General features: G+C 47.4%; 3 protein-coding genes across 3 annotated transcripts; 2 read left to right on the forward strand and 1 right to left on the reverse strand.

The window, feature by feature from the left end:
- The first annotated feature begins 217 nt into the window (after positions 1 to 217).
- LOC148649611 (gap junction beta-3 protein-like) lies at positions 218 to 6,607 on the forward strand. The gene is made up of 2 exons (XM_088602527.1): positions 218 to 378; positions 3,837 to 6,607. Exon 2 carries the CDS (start codon positions 3,919 to 3,921, stop codon positions 4,729 to 4,731), a length of 813 nt encoding a protein of 270 aa, XP_088458653.1. The 5' UTR covers positions 218 to 378; positions 3,837 to 3,918; the 3' UTR covers positions 4,732 to 6,607.
- Positions 6,608 to 8,028: 1,421 nt separating this feature from the next.
- Positions 8,029 to 11,671, reverse strand: LOC148649612 (zona pellucida sperm-binding protein 3-like). The gene is made up of 8 exons (XM_088602520.1): positions 11,063 to 11,671; positions 10,848 to 10,963; positions 9,984 to 10,087; positions 9,724 to 9,898; positions 9,456 to 9,567; positions 9,101 to 9,195; positions 8,947 to 9,020; positions 8,029 to 8,582 (listed from the first exon to the last, which is right to left on the reverse strand). The coding sequence occupies exons 1-8, from the start codon at positions 11,642 to 11,644 to the stop codon at positions 8,317 to 8,319; spliced, it is 1,524 nt and encodes a 507-aa protein (XP_088458646.1). The 5' UTR covers positions 11,645 to 11,671; the 3' UTR covers positions 8,029 to 8,316.
- Positions 11,672 to 12,259: 588 nt separating this feature from the next.
- LOC148649613 (zona pellucida sperm-binding protein 3-like) lies at positions 12,260 to 16,580 on the forward strand. Its single transcript, XM_088602521.1, has 8 exons — positions 12,260 to 13,028; positions 13,146 to 13,261; positions 13,843 to 13,949; positions 14,513 to 14,687; positions 15,258 to 15,375; positions 15,532 to 15,617; positions 15,979 to 16,070; positions 16,267 to 16,580. Exons 1-8 carry the CDS (start codon positions 12,531 to 12,533, stop codon positions 16,464 to 16,466), a joined length of 1,392 nt encoding a protein of 463 aa, XP_088458647.1. The 5' UTR covers positions 12,260 to 12,530; the 3' UTR covers positions 16,467 to 16,580.
- Positions 16,581 to 18,021: the final 1,441 nt, after the last annotated feature.

The raw sequence follows: 18,021 nt of genomic DNA on the forward strand, positions 1-18,021 counted from the left end.
TAATAATGACCACACACCATCCTTTAAGGGTGAGATACGAAACCACATCCCTTGCGTTACCGACACTCAGTTTGATATGGCACTATACTCGACATCCATCTGGGAATAGAAGTCGTTTAGCACCACCGGAACCACAGCTAACTCGCATTTGTCCTGTTTACCTGGAGAACATTCGCTCTCTCTCTGTCTCTTGTCTTGCAAGCTGTGGCGTCAGACCACACCCTCTATGAAAAGCAAGACGCGTTCCCTCCAGCTACTAGACCACAGTCAAGTCTCTGAAGTATCAGGAACAGTTTTTAAACTGTCAAGGGGGGTAGGAACAGAAGTGGGAATACTGCGAGAGAACCTGCAACATGGAGGAAACGGGTCTTTGATACAGTAAGTATTAGAATCTTGAATCCGTACGTCATTTTTAATGAAGAATAATGAAGAGTTTGTCTCCTAAAACAAAGTGTCTTGTTTGATAACCAAGTTTCAGCTTAAGTGCCTGTTGTTCTTGTTGTTATCGGCGAGATCTGTTGTAAGTCAGCAGCGGAAACCTGAAAAATATGATTGAGTACGAAGTGGTTCACTCAGGTATTTGGTGTACAGGTTTGGTTCTGAGCCAAGTGAATTGATGTGTTCATAAATAGAAAACATGGGATAAGATTTTAAATGTTTAAAATTGTCCCTTGTCCAGTTCGAAGCTGGCTTTCAAATGGGAGAAAAAAAACTGGAAAATGTGTTTGAATTATTGTGGTAAATGTCTTCTACTCTCCTGTCGGACGTGGGTGGATTTTGGTCTTGCCTAGTTTTGGCTCCAGGTGGAGAAATTGAAGATCAGTGTTCCTAGTCTGGTCACACTTTTCACGTGCCGTACTCTTCTCCACTGCGATCGTGCTGGAAGACTTCGTCCCCTTTTGAACACGCTCTCAACTTGCCTTGCGCCAAACCTGAAGAGTTTGTTGAAAAACAAAGTATTAGAAACCTTAAATCCACAGTAAAGAGCACGGTGAAGTTAGAGCCTTATTAACGACTTTGTTATGTGTGTTTATTTACTAAGGCAGGTCGTTGTCGAAGCTTTTAATGTTCGTTTGTGGTATGCAAACATACTTTAGGACGTGAAACTATTTACTGTATTGCAAATATTGCAACATAAATTTGTTTTTCTGTGTGAAAAGGTTGGCATTATCCGGAAAACATTGGCGGATGTTTTGGGGATTTTTAAGGGCTTATTAACAGTTTTAGTAATTTTACTATTTTATGCACAGTAGACAGATACGTCAATTGAGAACGAACTGCCTTTTTCAGGAACGACTCGGAGAAACGCTTAAACACTTCAGCGACTGCAGCCTCAGATACGTTTTTAATCCAGAGACTATATCAGAATCAAAATTACACCCGCACATCAATTTAAGTTTTGCGTTTGTGCGAACAGAGAATTTCAAATAATTCACTGACTTTCACCTGTGGGGTGTAGTTAAGAGCCCCTGCTTCTCAGTGGGTTCAAACTGCCTAAACTGCGCATAATCCAGGTTGTTCCTCCGGATCAGGAATACAGCAATGAGTTTAGCATTCTTCTCGTGCAGTGTTTGCACTTTGCTGTACATTTCAAATGCTCTCTCCAGAGAGAATAAGTCAATAACACGCATTTATAATACGCCCTGATAATAAAATGCACTACGAATCACGGAGTTCAACGTTATAACTTGTACGATCTCTTACTTGTCAAACTAAAAGAACTTCGCAAAAAAACGGTCTAGAGCCTGAATGTGCGCCTCTTTGCCTTTTTAGACTAGAATACTTCAAAACTTCATTGCTCACATTATAGCTTTGAACATGTAAGAACACGTAATGAAAGAGACAGATGAAGGAAGTAATACGCTTAGGAAAATTTCGTAATAGCAGAAAGCATTTGAAAGTCTATGCTTCTTCAAGGCATATACAATCTTGGTCAGAATAAGTGTTGGAGATTTGAATTCTTCTTCGCTGCGGAACAGAGGGGCCCTGATCTCCTACCTGTGGGGATGAAAATATGTGCCCCAAGGAAACTCTCCTGAGTGAAAAAAACACCATGGATGAACATCAGTCTAAAATCACTACTTGTTTTCTGCAACAATTCACTTGCTACTAAGTGAGTGCAAGTAATTTATCATACTTGGTAGAGCCATGAACTACATGGGACACTGAGCTCCATTGCAGTGAAGTAATCCAAGTGAAGTTTTTCATACACAATGTGTGGATATACTTTATAATGTTTAGTTGGTGGAGAGAGTACAGTGTACTGCCAGAGACAGCCCCACTCATACTCCTTTACACAAATGAATGCATTAACATATTATAACAGCATATCTGTTGTCATGCTGACTAAGTGAATTGGAACTTTCTGTGTATTGCATAACCTCAGATACTAAAGTCTTTCCTAATCAGTCTGTGATTCTCAGGACTGAAAATCCTAAAGTCTTTTAAATTAATCTTCTTTAAAAGGGATGCAATCAGCTACAGTATGTGATATGCTGGTTGTTTCATGTTGTGTGTGAAGAAGCTCCACTGAGCTAACAAGTCGGACATTGACAGTTGTTATTCAGGTTTCAGAAGGACTATATTATAATAAACAAATACCTACTTGTTTTTTTTTCTGCAAGAAAAACGTGACACTGTATATTTCAAACTAAAGCATTAATTTTCAACAATCAAAACTGAATTAAGAAGTTCCTCTTCACCTCTTCCAGAATCGTCCTTCCAGAAACAATGCAGTCAGTACTGGAGAAACTGTTGCTTGTCATTAGTCCTGATTGAAGGCTTTCAGGTTCCTTTGTTGAAGGATTATTGAAGGAAAAAAAAGAGGCATTTAATTGACCTGTATGAACAAAATGGTCTAATTCCATTTGTGCCATTACACAACTGATGATCTTAAAATAATACCCTGGACATCTCAAAATGATGTGCACTGAGAGCATCCAGAACAGTCTGCCACTTTGCTGCTTCATGGAAGGTGTTCGTTATTTCACAGCTTTACTTCCCTAATGACTGGAAGTCTCTTTATTTACTTGATTGTTGAGAGTCTTGTAAATAAGATCTGTGATTGTACTATAATTCGATTACATTAGTTAGTGGAAGACCTTAAATTTAAAAAATAAAAGAGACTGAAAGAATGTGTGCCCAGGTCTGGTTCTCCAGAGTAATGAACAAAAGACATTGTGTTTCCCAGTGCTCAATAAAAGACCAATTCAACCAGAAGGTAAAATAACCTTAAATCTTCGATTGAAGTTGCAGTTGGGTAAACACCTCTATACTTGCCCTAAAGAAAGGGAGGGATTGCAAAGCATACAAAACCTTTTGAAAGATTTAGGAGTGTCTACGGAAAAACAGAGTGGATTCACAGTGGGGTAGAGTGGGAGGGCACAGCGAATTGTTGAGAGTTTGTTCTCAGGCACACAGAAAAAAAAAGAACTCCGGTTTGCTAAACACCTGTAGAGAAAATGAAAATGGCTCAACAGTTTGAAAAGAATACATTTTAATCTTTTAGCAAGAAGTTTTAGATGATTTCTGGGAAATACATTTTGTCTAGTGCAGTATGTGTTGAGATACAGGTGCTTTCGTCAGCTTTCCAAAGACCCTACCCTTATCCAGGTGCAGAGTTTCCACCTCTTTTCCTGATCGAGTCCGATCTCGAAGCTCTGCGAGGCTGGGGCTGTTCAGTACGGGGATGGGAGACAATCCAAGGCAAGCATCAGTGCGAAAAGCGCTGTTTAAAAGCCAAGAATTATCACTTGAAGGTTTGACCTATTTTGCAAAAGCTTTGCTGGGAAGACTCGCACGATGACTCATTTCAGTCTTTCTTTTTCCTTTTTCAGATACTGACTGAATAGAAACAAAAACGCACTGAAGAAGGGAAGGAGACCCCAGAGCCCCGACTCCTGAGCTACAGTCACTGCCATGGACTGGAAGACCTTCCAGGCGCTCCTCAGCGGGGTCAACAAGTACTCCACCGCGTTCGGCCGCATCTGGCTGTCGGTGGTCTTCGTCTTCCGGGTGATGGTGTACGTGGTGGCGGCCGAGAGAGTGTGGGGCGACGAGCAGAAGGACTTCGACTGCAACACACGCCAGCCGGGCTGTGCCAACGTCTGCTACGACCACTTCTTCCCCATCTCCCACATCCGCCTGTGGGCCCTGCAGCTCATCTTCGTCACCTGCCCCTCGCTGATGGTGGTGATGCACGTGGCGTACCGCGAGGAGCGGGAGAGGAAGCACCGCCTGAAGCACGGGGAGGGGTCCAAGCTGTACCCAGACACGGGCAAGAAGCACGGCGGCCTGTGGTGGACCTACCTGATCAGCCTCTTCTTCAAGACGGGCATCGAGATCGCCTTCCTCTACCTGCTGCACCTCATCTACGACAGCTTCGACCTGCCCCGGCTGGTCAAGTGCGAGGTCAGCCCCTGCCCCAACCTGGTGGACTGCTTCATCGGCCGCCCCACCGAGAAGAGGGTCTTCACCTACTTCATGGTGGGCGCCTCGGCCTTCTGCATCGTGCTGAACATCTGCGAGATCATCTACCTCATCTTCAAGAGGGTCTTCCGCTTCGCCCACAAGGTCAAGAACCGCAAGAGACACCACTGGCTGCAGAAGAACCCCGGCAACAGGGCTCACGACTGCCAGTGCCACTTCCACGAGCACCTGGACATGAAACCCAAACTCCGAATTCACGAGGAGCTGCGGGCATCCGCGCCCAACCTCTCCACTGCTGCCTAGGACCTCCTCGGCCAAGTCATCTTGAAAGCACTCGGACTCGCCTGGCTCTCATTTTTCAAAAGATTGCTTTGGAAACAGTTTTTTGTTCCACCAGGACATTCCTATTTCTCTTAGGACAAGTGTTTTGTCTTGGGGTGCTACTGCTGCCATCGCCAGATATTGTCTCAAAACCTGCACAGGTCTAGAGGAAGATGATGGACATTAAATTCTGGGTTGTTTACTATCCCGAGTGGCTTATGCTGCTAAGCGTGCCCCTCCCTCCCAGTTTCAAATACCTGGAACTTAGGAGGATGGTAGATTTCAGAGGATCATGAGAAACGTGCCACTACCACAGGTTTACACTGCCGAAGAGTGATTTTTTTTCTGTGCACCAACCACTTACCCAGTCTGAATTTTATTTTTAGTATCAGCAAAACAGTTTTTATTCATCTTGTGAATGATCATGATTCATTTTCTGTCTGATCTGTTGACTGCAAAACATTCACCATCAACAGAATTTCATTGATCCTGCTTGATTGCATAGTTAATTTTTCTAGAAAAAGGGAAATATCTGGAAAAGAAAGCCACAATATTCCCCAGATTTACATAAACAGTTTTAAAAGAGCATGAAAGTACAAAAGAAATTGGACATTGTTTGCTGTTTGAACCTCCTGGTCATTTTTCTTCCAGTACTAATCTAGAGCTGTTCTCCAAGTTGTCAGCATTTTGCACATGCACACCTGAGAGAGACTAGTGGTGTTCGTATTGGACACAGAAGACCATTTCTAAAAACAAGTAGTTGAGGAGAAAATAGATTAAGCAAAGGCTGATGCGCCCTGTTCACCACCAAAACTCTGATGGATGACTTGCAACTTGGAACAAATGCAGTATCAGTATTTGGTCTATTCCAGTAACAGTGTGGCATACACAATGAAAATAAGCCAAATTTGTGAGAGGTGACCAACTAAGTACGTGAAGACGAGCATAGATGGGGAACTATAGGGCTGAGACAGACTGATGACCTTTCCTTCACTGCCAGAGGAACACAGACAGACCAGGCTGACAGCCTCACCTGCAATGTTTTCGGTGTTCAGCTCTGTGATGGAACATCTAGAGATACCCACTGATATAAGCAGTTTTCTGACACCACAAATACCAACTGAATTTGTAAAAAAAAGTTTTCCATTTATTTTTAACTGTTGCCATGCTTAACAAATGTTCTTGCATGTCTGCAAGTCTGGGTGAATGTGCATTGGGAGGAGTGTTAAGGAATGGGCCTGTGAACACATAGGATCTCATGTTGCACTGCTGCAGGGGTCACTCAAGGAGGACAGGTAGACCAGCAGTTGTGAGGAAAGGCTTTGTCTGCTGCTAGGTTCCACTTCAAGCTCCAGGCCCTGCCCACAGTCCTGGTTTCTGTCCTAACAGGATGTCAAGCCAAGATCCCTTTGGATGTGACTCTGTACTAGGAGTTACTCTTATCAAATAGAAATTAAAAACCAGTATCTTCCAAAAGACTAAGCCAGATGACTTGTTCAAGTCTGGGGCATTCTACTCAAGGGTGGGCAGATGGAGGCAGAGAAAGAAATGAGTTTGGAAGACTAGGTAACCTGCTCTTTTCCCTGCTGAGAGCTGGGATTTCAGAACAAGCACAAATCATGTTGATTATACATTGCTTCTTGTTGTATTTATCATTTTTAGCTTTGCTAGAATGTATTTTTTATAATTTTCTAGTATGTATTTTTCCTTTAATCTTGATATTGCTCCAGGGAGAGAGTTTTATTCATGTATTTTTTTTATATTCATTTGTGATTGTTTTGTCCACAGTTTCAGTTATCACAGTGGTAGAGAATCAAGACATTTTTAAATCCTTTTATAATAAAAATACTATCAAGAATCTTGTATTAAGCTAAGTAACACTGATACAGTGGACTTCTAAACCATTTACATTCACTGGCTAATACCACCCCTATAATCAGAGTTAATGAATGTCTCACACCCTAGCCAGTAATAACCTGCTCTTCTGATTCATGATGAATGCATCAATCTGGAGGCACTTTTTTTTTAAAGAAATAGATGCATCCATACAGTACCATGTACAACCCACCTCCACTTTACATCACTATATCTCGATAAACTAAACTGAAATTGAGTGACTTTTAAACCTACACATCACCATCTCAAGAATGCCTCAGAGGAATTAAATAGTTTAGGGTTTTCCTGATACGTCCCATAGAATATTACTTGACATTCCTATAGAAACAGCCAGCAACACATTGAGCAAGCATATTAGGTCAACAATAGTAGCACCTGCCATAACTGCCAAGATAAAGATCTGTCCTGTCTAGCCAGTTACCACACTAATCTCATGCAGTTCCATATATCCAGATACTTTACAAGTGGCAGAGGACTGGAAAAAAAGTTTGAAACTAAATGGTTGTGACAATCTAGATCCAAGGTTGCAGAACTAGGTCTAGTAAGTCATACTAGACACTGGTTCTCAAACCAGTTTTTAAATCAGATTAAAATTATGCTTAATTGGTGGATGTGAACCAGATCTCTGCTCATGAATTGAGCTTAATATGACAGATATGGTTTGGGGAAATGGGCATTAAAAAGAAGGGCCTGGCCTGGAGCTTTACCCTCCTACACAAGAAACCATAAAATCTTGGTTCTGTAGAACAGGGCAGGGCTAAACATACCACCTTCTAGCTTAGTCATGCAACCAAGAATGCACTCGATGCAGAGGTGGGTGTTTAGGGCCACCAGCTACAGGACCACACCTCCCAGGGCAGGGCCAGAAAGCTCCCAAGATCTACCAATCATGGGCAGTGTCCCACTCTTAAATTAAACCTTGCCAGATTTAGTCACTAGTATACATTTTCACCCCCACCCCCCAAACTCCAGTAAGGGGACTTAAGAAATTCAGCAAGGGAGTCTCACAGGTGGATCCCACTTAACACTACAGATTGGACTAGGTGAAAGCTACTGGAGTCCACACAAGTCAGGTACTGTATGAGCCATTTGGGATTCCACTTGACAAAACCTCTCCCACACCCACTGGTATAAGCTAGCTTCTCAGGGTATTCAGCAAGTCAGGTGGGGAAAAAAAAGGGACTTGAAGTACCCCACTAGAAGAACAGATCATAAACTGTAGTTGCTTTAGGCAAGTCCCTTCACAGTGCTCCATCAAGAATGCAACTGGCTGGCAAAATACCCACTTCCCACAACCCCAAATTCCAGACACACTTTGTGCATCTCACCTCCAAAAAAAAAAAAAAAAAAAAAAAAAGAACCTGTCCTTAACACCATCACCCGTATGTTACCAATATTTATTGAATTACACAATCCACATGATCTCACAGCAAAACCTTCAATACATGGCAAATAAAGCTGAACCACACTCATGTCTACAAGGTAACGTGGCACTGCACTGGAGTGACAATGAATGCAGCATGGGCTCTCCTCTCAAGCTAGCACCTCACTGGTCAGGACTGATTTTACAAAACCACACGATCCAGACCATAAGGGAGGCACTAGCTGGAGCCTCCCACAAGCACTCCCTTGCAGGAAGGTTTTGCCGGGTTCCACCCCTCTCCAGGAGCACTAGCCAGCTCCCCCTGGCAGGTGTGCCCCCTGTACCACCTCCACGGGCTCATCCCCCATCAGGACCTCGGCCGAGCCAGGGACCCGGTCTTCCTCCAGAGCCTCATCCCACTGCCCCTCCTCCGAGGGCAGGCTGTCCCACGCCGCGCCACCCTGCGCGGGTCTCCCCACCTCCCCCGCGGGCTCCGTAGGCTCCACAGCCCACTCCGGCGCCTCCGCCTGCCGGCTGCCGAGGCGCAGGGGGCTGCTGCTGACCGTCCTGGCACCTGGAGGATGTCCAGTAACCCATGATTGACTCGTATGCATCATGGACAGATCGAAAGGCCCAGTTCAAGCGGTTCCAGAACAGCTGCACAAACTAACAACTCCACACATTTGTATGCATGAGAAAACAAAAAGAGCCATCAAGAGGTCTAGGTCTGGAAAATGAAGCTTGTCCCATGCGTCGTCATTAACATTCAGGACTTCCACAGGTCAATCTATTGCCACACCATGGGATTTAGTCAGGACAAAGCCTTTTAAAGCCACGCTTCATATGCGGACATTGTAGGGACTCCGTTCCCCCCCCCCCCCCCAAAAGTGGGAGCTTCTTTATACAAGAGAGCCAGCACCCCCTCGATTACTACTTGCCTGTAACGGGCCGTCCCATGCACCGCGAGACGCAGCAGCCACACACCTCGTGGTTACCGTGGAGCTCCTCCCACCTGGCGGAACGAGACTTTGGATCAGTGCTTCCACGTCAACGGCTGGCGACGGCTCAGACCGACAGCGCTTTACCATTTACCTTTTGTTCAGCTTGTTGTAGGTGCAGGCTTTGTTCCCCTGGCTAGCCTCCTCATCTGCCACAGCCAGGCTGCAGTGCAGGTAGAGCATGGTTTCCTGCAGCCAAAGCAGGATAGAGGGATTGCAAGAGCAGACTTGCAGAGGACAGATGCCCACTAGAGGGAGACCTTGTAACAAGTGGAGCCTGAGAGTTATCAGGCCCTGCAACATGACTGAAGCTGCAGGCCATTGACACTGGGTTGATCAGCTCCAGAACTGAATAGCATCAGTTAGCCAGCCAGCTTACCCAGGTGCAGGGCATCTCCTTGCATTACGAGATGCTAGAATCAGTGCAGAATACTCAAGAGGGATCTTACTCTGAGCCGCTTCTTGTCAAACTGGAAAGCATCCACGACAAACCGGACTTCGTTTTTCTTGGAGGGGACAAACCTGGACTGGCAGCCTTCCGACTTGCTGTCCAACATGCACCTGGAACCCGATTAAAATGCCTCTGAGAAGCCGGCCGTTTCAATGCAGCTGTGCTGAAGGACCAGCGGTACACTGTTCAATAGGCTCCAGGGGAACAGCCGGGCCCCATCATCAGCTCCCCCCGTACCCCATCATAGCCACCTTCCCGGCACTCACCCGAAGTTGTCAATCACCATGAACCTGGGCTCCGAATACTGGTCGGGGGACATGGTGGCGTAGCAGGAGTGGATGTAGAGCCTCTGCGCTTCGGCCATGGCGTGTGCGGAGGCCTGGAAGTACATGGGCTGGCCCAGGTAGTACACGCTCTTGGGGGACAGCCTGGTCCAGCGGGCTGCGGGCAACAGGAGGGACACGGTCCACACCTGGAAGCTCCCGGGAGGGGGGGGGCAGAAACCGCACCTTCCACGCAAGCTTACCATTGGTGGTGCTGAGGACAAAGCTGTGCTTGTTCTTCAGGTCCTTGAAATAAGAGCGCTTGGGCCAGACGGGTTGATAGCCCACCTTGTACACGTGATGGAACCTGCCAGGACAGTCGAGACCAAGTAAAGACCACAGCCCAGAGCGAGTTCACAGCCCAACACCATATACCCCGCGCTTACTGTGGGGTCTAGTTACATCAATCAGATTCTCCATTTCAATGGGTAAAGAGAATAACATTAATACACATTCCCAGCAGCTATAGTCACCCTACAATTCACAAACTAGTAACCAAATGAAGCTCAGCAGGTGAGTCCAGCCAGCACCTGGATGGTAGACCTCAGGAAGTGGTGTTAGTAGAGGCCAGTAGGGGGCACTCACCCCATGGTCATTCTGGGTCCTAATGCTCTAACATAAGAAGCAGGGACACTACTGTAAAAAAGGCATGTCTTTCAGATGAGATGCAAAACTGAGGTCCCAACTCAGTATGGTCATTACAAATCCCAGGGTGTGTTTCTCAAAGAGCCAGGGTAACACCCATGTCTTGGGGTAACTTCCCACCTAGCCTCCTAATACCCCCCCCCCAGAAGAAATCTGAACTGGCATCACTCTGCACTCCTCCCCACTGCAAGCTGTTTGGTGGGGAGTGTACTGGTGCATCATCCAGGTGGGGCTGCACACCAGTAGTAGAGAGGACACCCTCTCTTTACCTGTCAAGAGCTTTGAGTGGAGTGTCCAGAAAAGCACTAAGTGGAAGGAACTCATCCAGTACAACCCGTCTTATATGGAGTGCGATTAGGAAAGTGAGAACGAAAGGAAACACTCCACTCCAATTCAAGCAGTTTCTAGAAGACGCCCCCTACCGGTTAAATCGGCACTGGATGGGTATGGCGAAGGGAATGGAGCGGTGAACCGGACCCTGAGGCTTGGGAGGGGCGTAGCGGAGAACATTGGAGTACGTCAGTTGTCCATTACGAATCTGTATGGGGAAAAAAAAATCTCGCAATAAAAACGCATTGCATACCCTCTCACCCACCGCCCCCCCCCCGAAGGACGACCGCGCTCGCCGCCCACCGACCGATCGCGTGCTGCCGCACTCGTGCAGGCCGTAGCTGAAGTCGTAGTACTGGCTCGAGGCGGAGCTGCTCTTGCAGCCGGTCCCGAGGGTCAGCTCGGCGGACTGGCACCTCAGGCCGAACAGGCTCCTCCGGACCCGGATGTTGATCTTGCTGTTGCTGCACCACACCGAGATCTGGCGGGGAGGCGGGCGCGGGCGGGCGGCGGCGGGACGGGGCGGCGGGGTGCGGCGGCGGGGGGGGAACAGGACGCGCTGGATGTCCCGAGGCAGAGGCAGGGTGCCCGCCACCGGCTTGAAGCGCTCCTTCACGATGACGGGCGCACGCCAGTGGGTGGAGATCGGCACGTATTTGTAGAGAGGGGGCTTGGGGACGGAGACCCTCTTCTTCCTGTCCGTCGAAGCTGGTAGGTGAGCCCCGTGGAAGTCGGTCTGGTCCACATCAAGAGGCCAGTTGTCCTCTTCCGTCTCCCCCACAGCCCCAGCGTTTTTCGGGCCCGCCTTTTCCACCCTCCCAGCCGAAGTGCGTCCAGATAAAATTAACACCGAGACCAAAGTGACCGCTACTATAAAAACCCACCGCATTCTAGCGAACTGTACGTCAACACTGCGATTGGGTAATCACTCTAAACACCGAACTAATACCTATAGTTCAAGCCAAGGAACGGCTGTTCGTGTTCTGAGCGAGCGCTTTATACCGTTGATAGCCGGTGTCACGACTCTGCAGCTGGTGGCACTTAACCCCCAATTACAGCCTGTTCGAGCAGGTGCAGAATTGGCAATTTACGAAAAGTGCAATGAATCGGTATTGCGCATCGCTTGAAAACTGAATGTCCCTCCTGGACAAATGAGTCTGCCCGGGCTGTGTTATGACCATTAGCAGCTAAAAAAAGAGTAAATAGCAATTACTGTTGCATATGGGTTATGATCTCTTGACTGTAACGCCTAGGCATTTAATTAATCATTGTTTGTGCATAATTTGGCTTAATCAATCACTTGGCATTTGGTGCTTATTTTGCACAGTCTGAGGAAGATTCATGAAAATCACACCAGAACTGTATGAGGCCCGATCAGCACTGGCGTTGCTAATGTAGTGATCTAGCACTAGTTCATACCAGGGGTTTGGCAGAGTAACTGTGGGTTTGAGAGCACGTTGATTGATTGAGCCTGTTGATTGAGTGATTGATTGATTGATTGATTGATTGATTGATTGATTGAGCCTGTCAATTGCGATGTGGACGTTCTGAGTTACGCATGTGCTGCGCCACCTCCCACCGTCGACTTTAATTATTTTCTTTAATCTTGGCGCGCCAGGTGACAACCATGAAGACACCAAGTACAGCCTATTGGTTAAATCCATGGTGAGTCTAGAGCTGCTAGTTACGTTCGATACAATGTAGACTATATAACGCAGCCGCATAACCTGCGTGTAAGTTGTGCATTTTGGGTGTTTTTTTCTTTTGGGAGAAGAATGAAGTCTCGCCTCCCTCTGTCTGTTCTTGCCCTTTCGTGGCTCTTTGGGCTGACCGCCGCTCAGCTCCGAGAGCCAGGCGGAAGTACTGGGTCGAGCCCGAGAAGTACACGGGCCATCAGGAAGCCCGCGTCCATCCAGCGACCGAGAATAAAGCTGCCCGAATTCGGGAACCCCGATGACCAGCCGCCCGCCCTGGAGGCGCTGACGCCCGAGCTGCTCGACGGCGCGGGGGCGCCTCTCCCAGGCGAGGTCCGGCGTCTCCTCAAGCCGGCCCTCCCGAAGCGCCCCGCGCCGCCCAGCGGCCCCCGGCGGGCCGTCTCGGTCACCTGCACGGGCAGTAAAATGATCGTGAGGGTGAGGCCGGCTTTCCACGGGTTCGGGGCGACAGGCGGCGAGCTGACGCTGGGCTCCGGATGCAAGAGCAACGGCAGGCTCCGGCCGTCCGGCGACCTGCTCTTTCGGTACCCCCTGCTAGCCTGTGGCAGTCAGAAACGGGTGAGTCGCCCGACCTACCCCGCGTCTTCATGCGGGTCGGGCGTCTGAAAGCGATGCGTGAAGCGCACGGCGGCTCCCGTCTTCCTAAATCCCTGCTCCAATGCCTTCTGTCCTCAGACGCCCATAGGTTACATCGTCTACAGGAATGTCCTCCACTACATCCCCGCGGAAGAGCCGGGGCCGGTCCGGAGATCCCATCCCATTAACGTGGGAGTTGAATGCCGGTATAAAAGGTAGATGTCTCCGTCCGGCTTGCGTTCTGCTCCACAGTTGATCTAACTGGTATAACTGCGCGTTTCATGAGTGACTAAGTTTAGGGTAGTCGGTGTGAGACAGGTCCGAGTTTTAGATTTTTTTTTTTTCGGATTGGAATTAAAAATAACCCTCGAAGAAGCAGGGTCTTTCAGCAGCGCCCACGCCTACTCTATACCAAGCAGTTCGGCGTGATAGTCAATTCAAGGTGCTTTATTAGCATGACCGATGGGTACGATCAGTGTTGCCAAAGCAAAAACAAAAAAAAAAATAGAAGTAAAATAAAATCTACAGACATTTACAACAAAGACATATTGTAAAATATTGACGTAGTCTCTGTGGTTATTCAGTCAACAGGCAGCGACGCAAGAAATGTTTCCATTTACTGTGTGCGAGTAGGATACATCGCCTAGTGTAAATGCGGCAATGTGTGAAGAGGGTTTAAAATGCGCCTTGGGGGGGCGGGATCGGGATATCTCTTGCGATTCCGCGCTCACGACCGTAGTTCCCGAGCCCGTCCCGGGTCGCGATGGAGACGTCATCGGCGCCGATGTCCCCGCAGATACCACTATTCCTACAAGCTTGCGGTGCACCCGACTTGGCAGCCTCCGTCCCTGCTCAAGCCGCTGGAGAACGAGAAGGGCGGGTTCAAGCTGCAGCTCATGAGCGGTAAGTGTCCCGGATCCGAGCCGCCAATGTCCAGCAGGACCGCCGTAAGTCCCCGGGCTTTCTGCAAGACGCCTGCTAGGTAGTAAAACCAGTCTGGTTGAATGTAGATCTGGCTTCATTTAATTTAAGTTTCAAGAGTTCTAACCTCCTGATCTCAACCATGTCGGATAACAAATGTTTGAGGTCGTAATCAACGCGGCCTCCATTTGTATTGGCATCGTAGCGTTAATTTTTAATTAACCTTTATTCAGTAGGCTGGCGTGAGAGACAAGTGAAGGCTCATTCCAAGCTGAAAAGAAACAAAGCTTCAGCTGTGGCGCTTTCTTCAGGTGACTCTTGAAGAAAGCTCGGCAGCCGAAGCGTGTTTTTCCCCAGCGTGGAGTAAGCCTGGACTTGATGCCTCGCTGTTCTGCTGCAGCGGACTAATCTATAAATCTAGGCGTGGTGGGTGGTGAATCCCGGTGATCACTGAAGGCGCCCGATGCCTGGGGCGTGTGAAAATGGAGCGTTGGATTAAATCGGGGAGTACGTCGAGCAACACTGGCTCTTCTCTCTCTCTGTAGATGACTGGATGGCAGAGTCGGATTCTAACATCTTCTATGTGGGAGAAGCCATTAACTTCCAGGCCTCTGCGCGTCGGCTGGCGGCAGGAAAGAAGCTGTACATCAAATCCTGCCACGCTGCCCTGTCCGCAGACCCCAGCTCCCAGAGCATCTACTCTGTGATTCAGAACTATGGGTAATGTGTGAGCTGCGAAGAGCTTTCGGAGGATTGATTTTTCTTTCATTTATTTTTTTTTTAAAGTGAGGTGCTCACTGGCTGAGCCCTTACAAGCCCCCTTCATGAGGAAACTGCAGCAACAGGGATCGGTAAAGCACAGCTGGCTTGAGGAGTGTAAATCACCTTGGCGCTTGCTTTGTTTGAGCTGAGGGCTGTTCATTAGCCAGATCATTTAAACTATACTTGTGTTCAGCTCCTGTATAGGTTGGAGGTTGCCTTATTTGCAAGACCAACTTTAATCTCCAAATTGCACGAGATGCTGAGATTCAGGTGAAGTGATTTCTTAGTTCAATTAAGAGCTCAGCAGATGTTGGGGAGGGGAATAAGCTAGTATGTGGGTCCTGAAAACCAGGGCTAGGAGGTTCATCAGAGCTGAAAGAAAATTGGACTCAAATTAGTCCACAGCTTCTTTTACACTTATTGGCTTTTTTGCATACCTTCATGCTTAAACTCGGATTCCAGATGTGCAGAACAGCTGTTGTGTAACCCTCTTCGTACTGAATCCCTGGGAATGCCCTCTGATTTCAGGTGTATGGTGGACAGCAAGATTAAAGGCAGCATCTCGAAATTTGTTCCACCCAGAACTGACTCCACCATAAAATTCACCATTGATGCTTTCCAGTTTAAAAGGAAGCCACTGTCTAAGGTCTGTGGATCTTGGTTGCTTTGCAGATTTGGCCTATCTTGAAGAAAATGAGCCAACTGGCACTTATGCTACTTTGAATAATCTGAAATCTTAGTTTCCTGTTCTTGTTGAAAATGTTTTGCGTCTGATTTTGAACTTTTTCACCTCCTACTGCAGATGTTTCTTCACTGCACCATGTTTGTTACCAGCAGCAGAACCAGCCAGATGGCGAAATCCTGCACCTATGACCAAAGACGGAGACGGTAAAGGCCGTGTGCTGGAGTATGGGACAATCTTTGCTTACAGACCATGATGGGCATTATCCACAATATAGATGAGGGTAAATGCTAAATGCTTGCTGCAACTGATTGTAGCAAGCAGGGCTCAGATCCAGCACCACAATCCTCCCAGGTGAGTGTTTGCTGGGCACATAGATGAAGCATCGGGAAGAAATGAGAAGCTCTGGTCTGCTTTGCATTTCTGGGGAATTCTGTAGTGACCGATCCCAGCACACAAGCGTTCTGGGTGAAAGCAACACGGTGTGCTGCCAGGACGGGCTGTTCAGCTAACTGGCGCTGGGGGGGCGCGGCTCTGCATGACCTTCCCTGTATTTCAATGCCGCAGGTGGGAGGAACTGGAGGGCGCTGTCAATTCGGCATGCAGGTGCTGTCAATCGAGCTGCACTGCCCCCAAGACGGACTCGCCCCCGGTGGTGGGTAAGTTCTCCAGTCTGCGGAACTGCACTAATGCAGAAAAATGAGTGATGAGCCTCAAAGATCTGGCGGTAACGCCAGGATCAACTGTCAAATCTCTTGACCTAAATGACGTATTCAAGCCGTCACTTGCTCAACGTTTTCATACAGCTGAAATGAGGAGCTTTCTGCCTAAACTTTTGCTTTTTGCGACTTACAGACGTGCGGTCCAGCCGTGCTTTCGTGATCGCCAGTGACGTTCTCGACGCGATCCGTCGGGCAGACGATCTGAGCCACTTTGCCAGCATCTCCCTGGCCCATGACGACCAGCCTCCGGCGGAGGAGGATTCTGTTTCTGAGGAAGAAGGGTTCATAGGGGATGAGGAGGAAGGCGATGAGTTTGTGGATGTGGGAAACTGAATTCCTGGATCCCTATCGGGCTCCGTGATGAGCCTGCTCCAGCCTCATGATGCAAACCGTTTATATGAATCGAAATAAATGCCATGCCTTTCTTTTCTGGGGGCTAAACGATGACTTTGAATCGGGATGTTTTTGTCCTGCATGTGTGAATGCTTCCCTTCGGAGTTTCATAACTAGAAGTATGAACAATACCTAGAAGAAAAACTGGTAGCCTTTTAAATTGAATTGCATCTTTCAGATGAGATTGGAAAAAATCTCATCTGAAAGTCTAAATATAACATACTCCTAAAATGCCTAATGGTGGGGGGTGGAGCTTTTCTTCCAGACTGGAATATAATGTGCACATGTACTAGGCTTACCTAACCTAGTGCAGACCCACAGGCTGTTGCTTCTCAGGTACTCTTTTGCTTGACAAAAGTGTTAGTTTGGATGGTGGCTCCATATTTTAAGGCAAAGCATTAAATGATGTGTAAGGCTGCTGCTCTCTCCTAGCAGACCAGTAATTCCCTCTGAATCCTTTATAGTTTTGGAGCTGGATTAGCACAGTGTCCCTGTTAAATTTCACAGGCTCAAACCTGAGCAGAAACTGCTCTCACTTCCTCTCCCCTTCTGATAATGGGTGGTTAAGGGAATACCACCTTCTAAAGTGCTTGTGGCCTTGGACAGCAGTATGTGTTTTTGTTGGGTGAGTGATACCTGTGCACAACCTGGGGAAGAGTGCTGTGGCTTCTAATTTTGTACTGATGACAGAATAGTCACTATGTGCTGAGTGAATATCTCAAACTATAAGATAGGTAGATATGACCTCATTGATCCTATAGGGAAATTGAGATTAAACAAGTTATGCTAGTCTGAGCATTAAAAGAATCCTGTAAGCAGTCATGCTATAACCTGATCAACTTCTTAAGGTGAAAGTTGTGGTCTCCTGCATTTGGTTAGTGAAGGTGGGGAAGGTCACAGCCACCTACATAGCAGATCTTAGAGAGAGAGAGAGAGGCTGGTCCTATCATGCCCTTGATGGTATGTTCTCTCATGCCATTATTATAACCTGCAACCTTCTGCTGCAAGTAGGAGTAGACATTTTAACCTCTACTTTAAGCAATAGAAATGAAGAGCACATTCAGCAATAGACTGATTCATCCATGGTGCGATGGGGAGCGCTACAGGAGGTCATTCTTGCCTTCTGCCATAAGACTGTACAACACCTCCACCTTGCAGCTGGGCAGAGGCAACATTGACAGTGACCTGTTTCTGGACTGAATGCATCTACTGCTACATCTGTTCTTTCCTTTCCCATTTACAACTGTTTTTTGTGCAATATATGCCAGGGACCTGTGCAATACATTTATATTCATATGTGTGATACAATTTTTCTGCATACTGTTCTGTTCCAGTTTGTTCTTTGTGTGTCTGGACTGTAAGTAACTCTTTTAGTGCTCCCCTCACTGTACTGATTGTATTGTACAATTATTATTGTATCATTTGTTAGACTGTGTTGTCTGTGTAAAGGTGCTGTTGCACTGCAATTTCCCTCACAGGATCAATAAGGTATCTA

This window comes from Lepisosteus platostomus, chromosome 13 (genome assembly GCF_059453375.1).
Source record: "Lepisosteus platostomus isolate fLepPlt1 chromosome 13, fLepPlt1.hap1, whole genome shotgun sequence".
Lineage (NCBI taxonomy): Eukaryota > Metazoa > Chordata > Actinopteri > Semionotiformes > Lepisosteidae > Lepisosteus > Lepisosteus platostomus.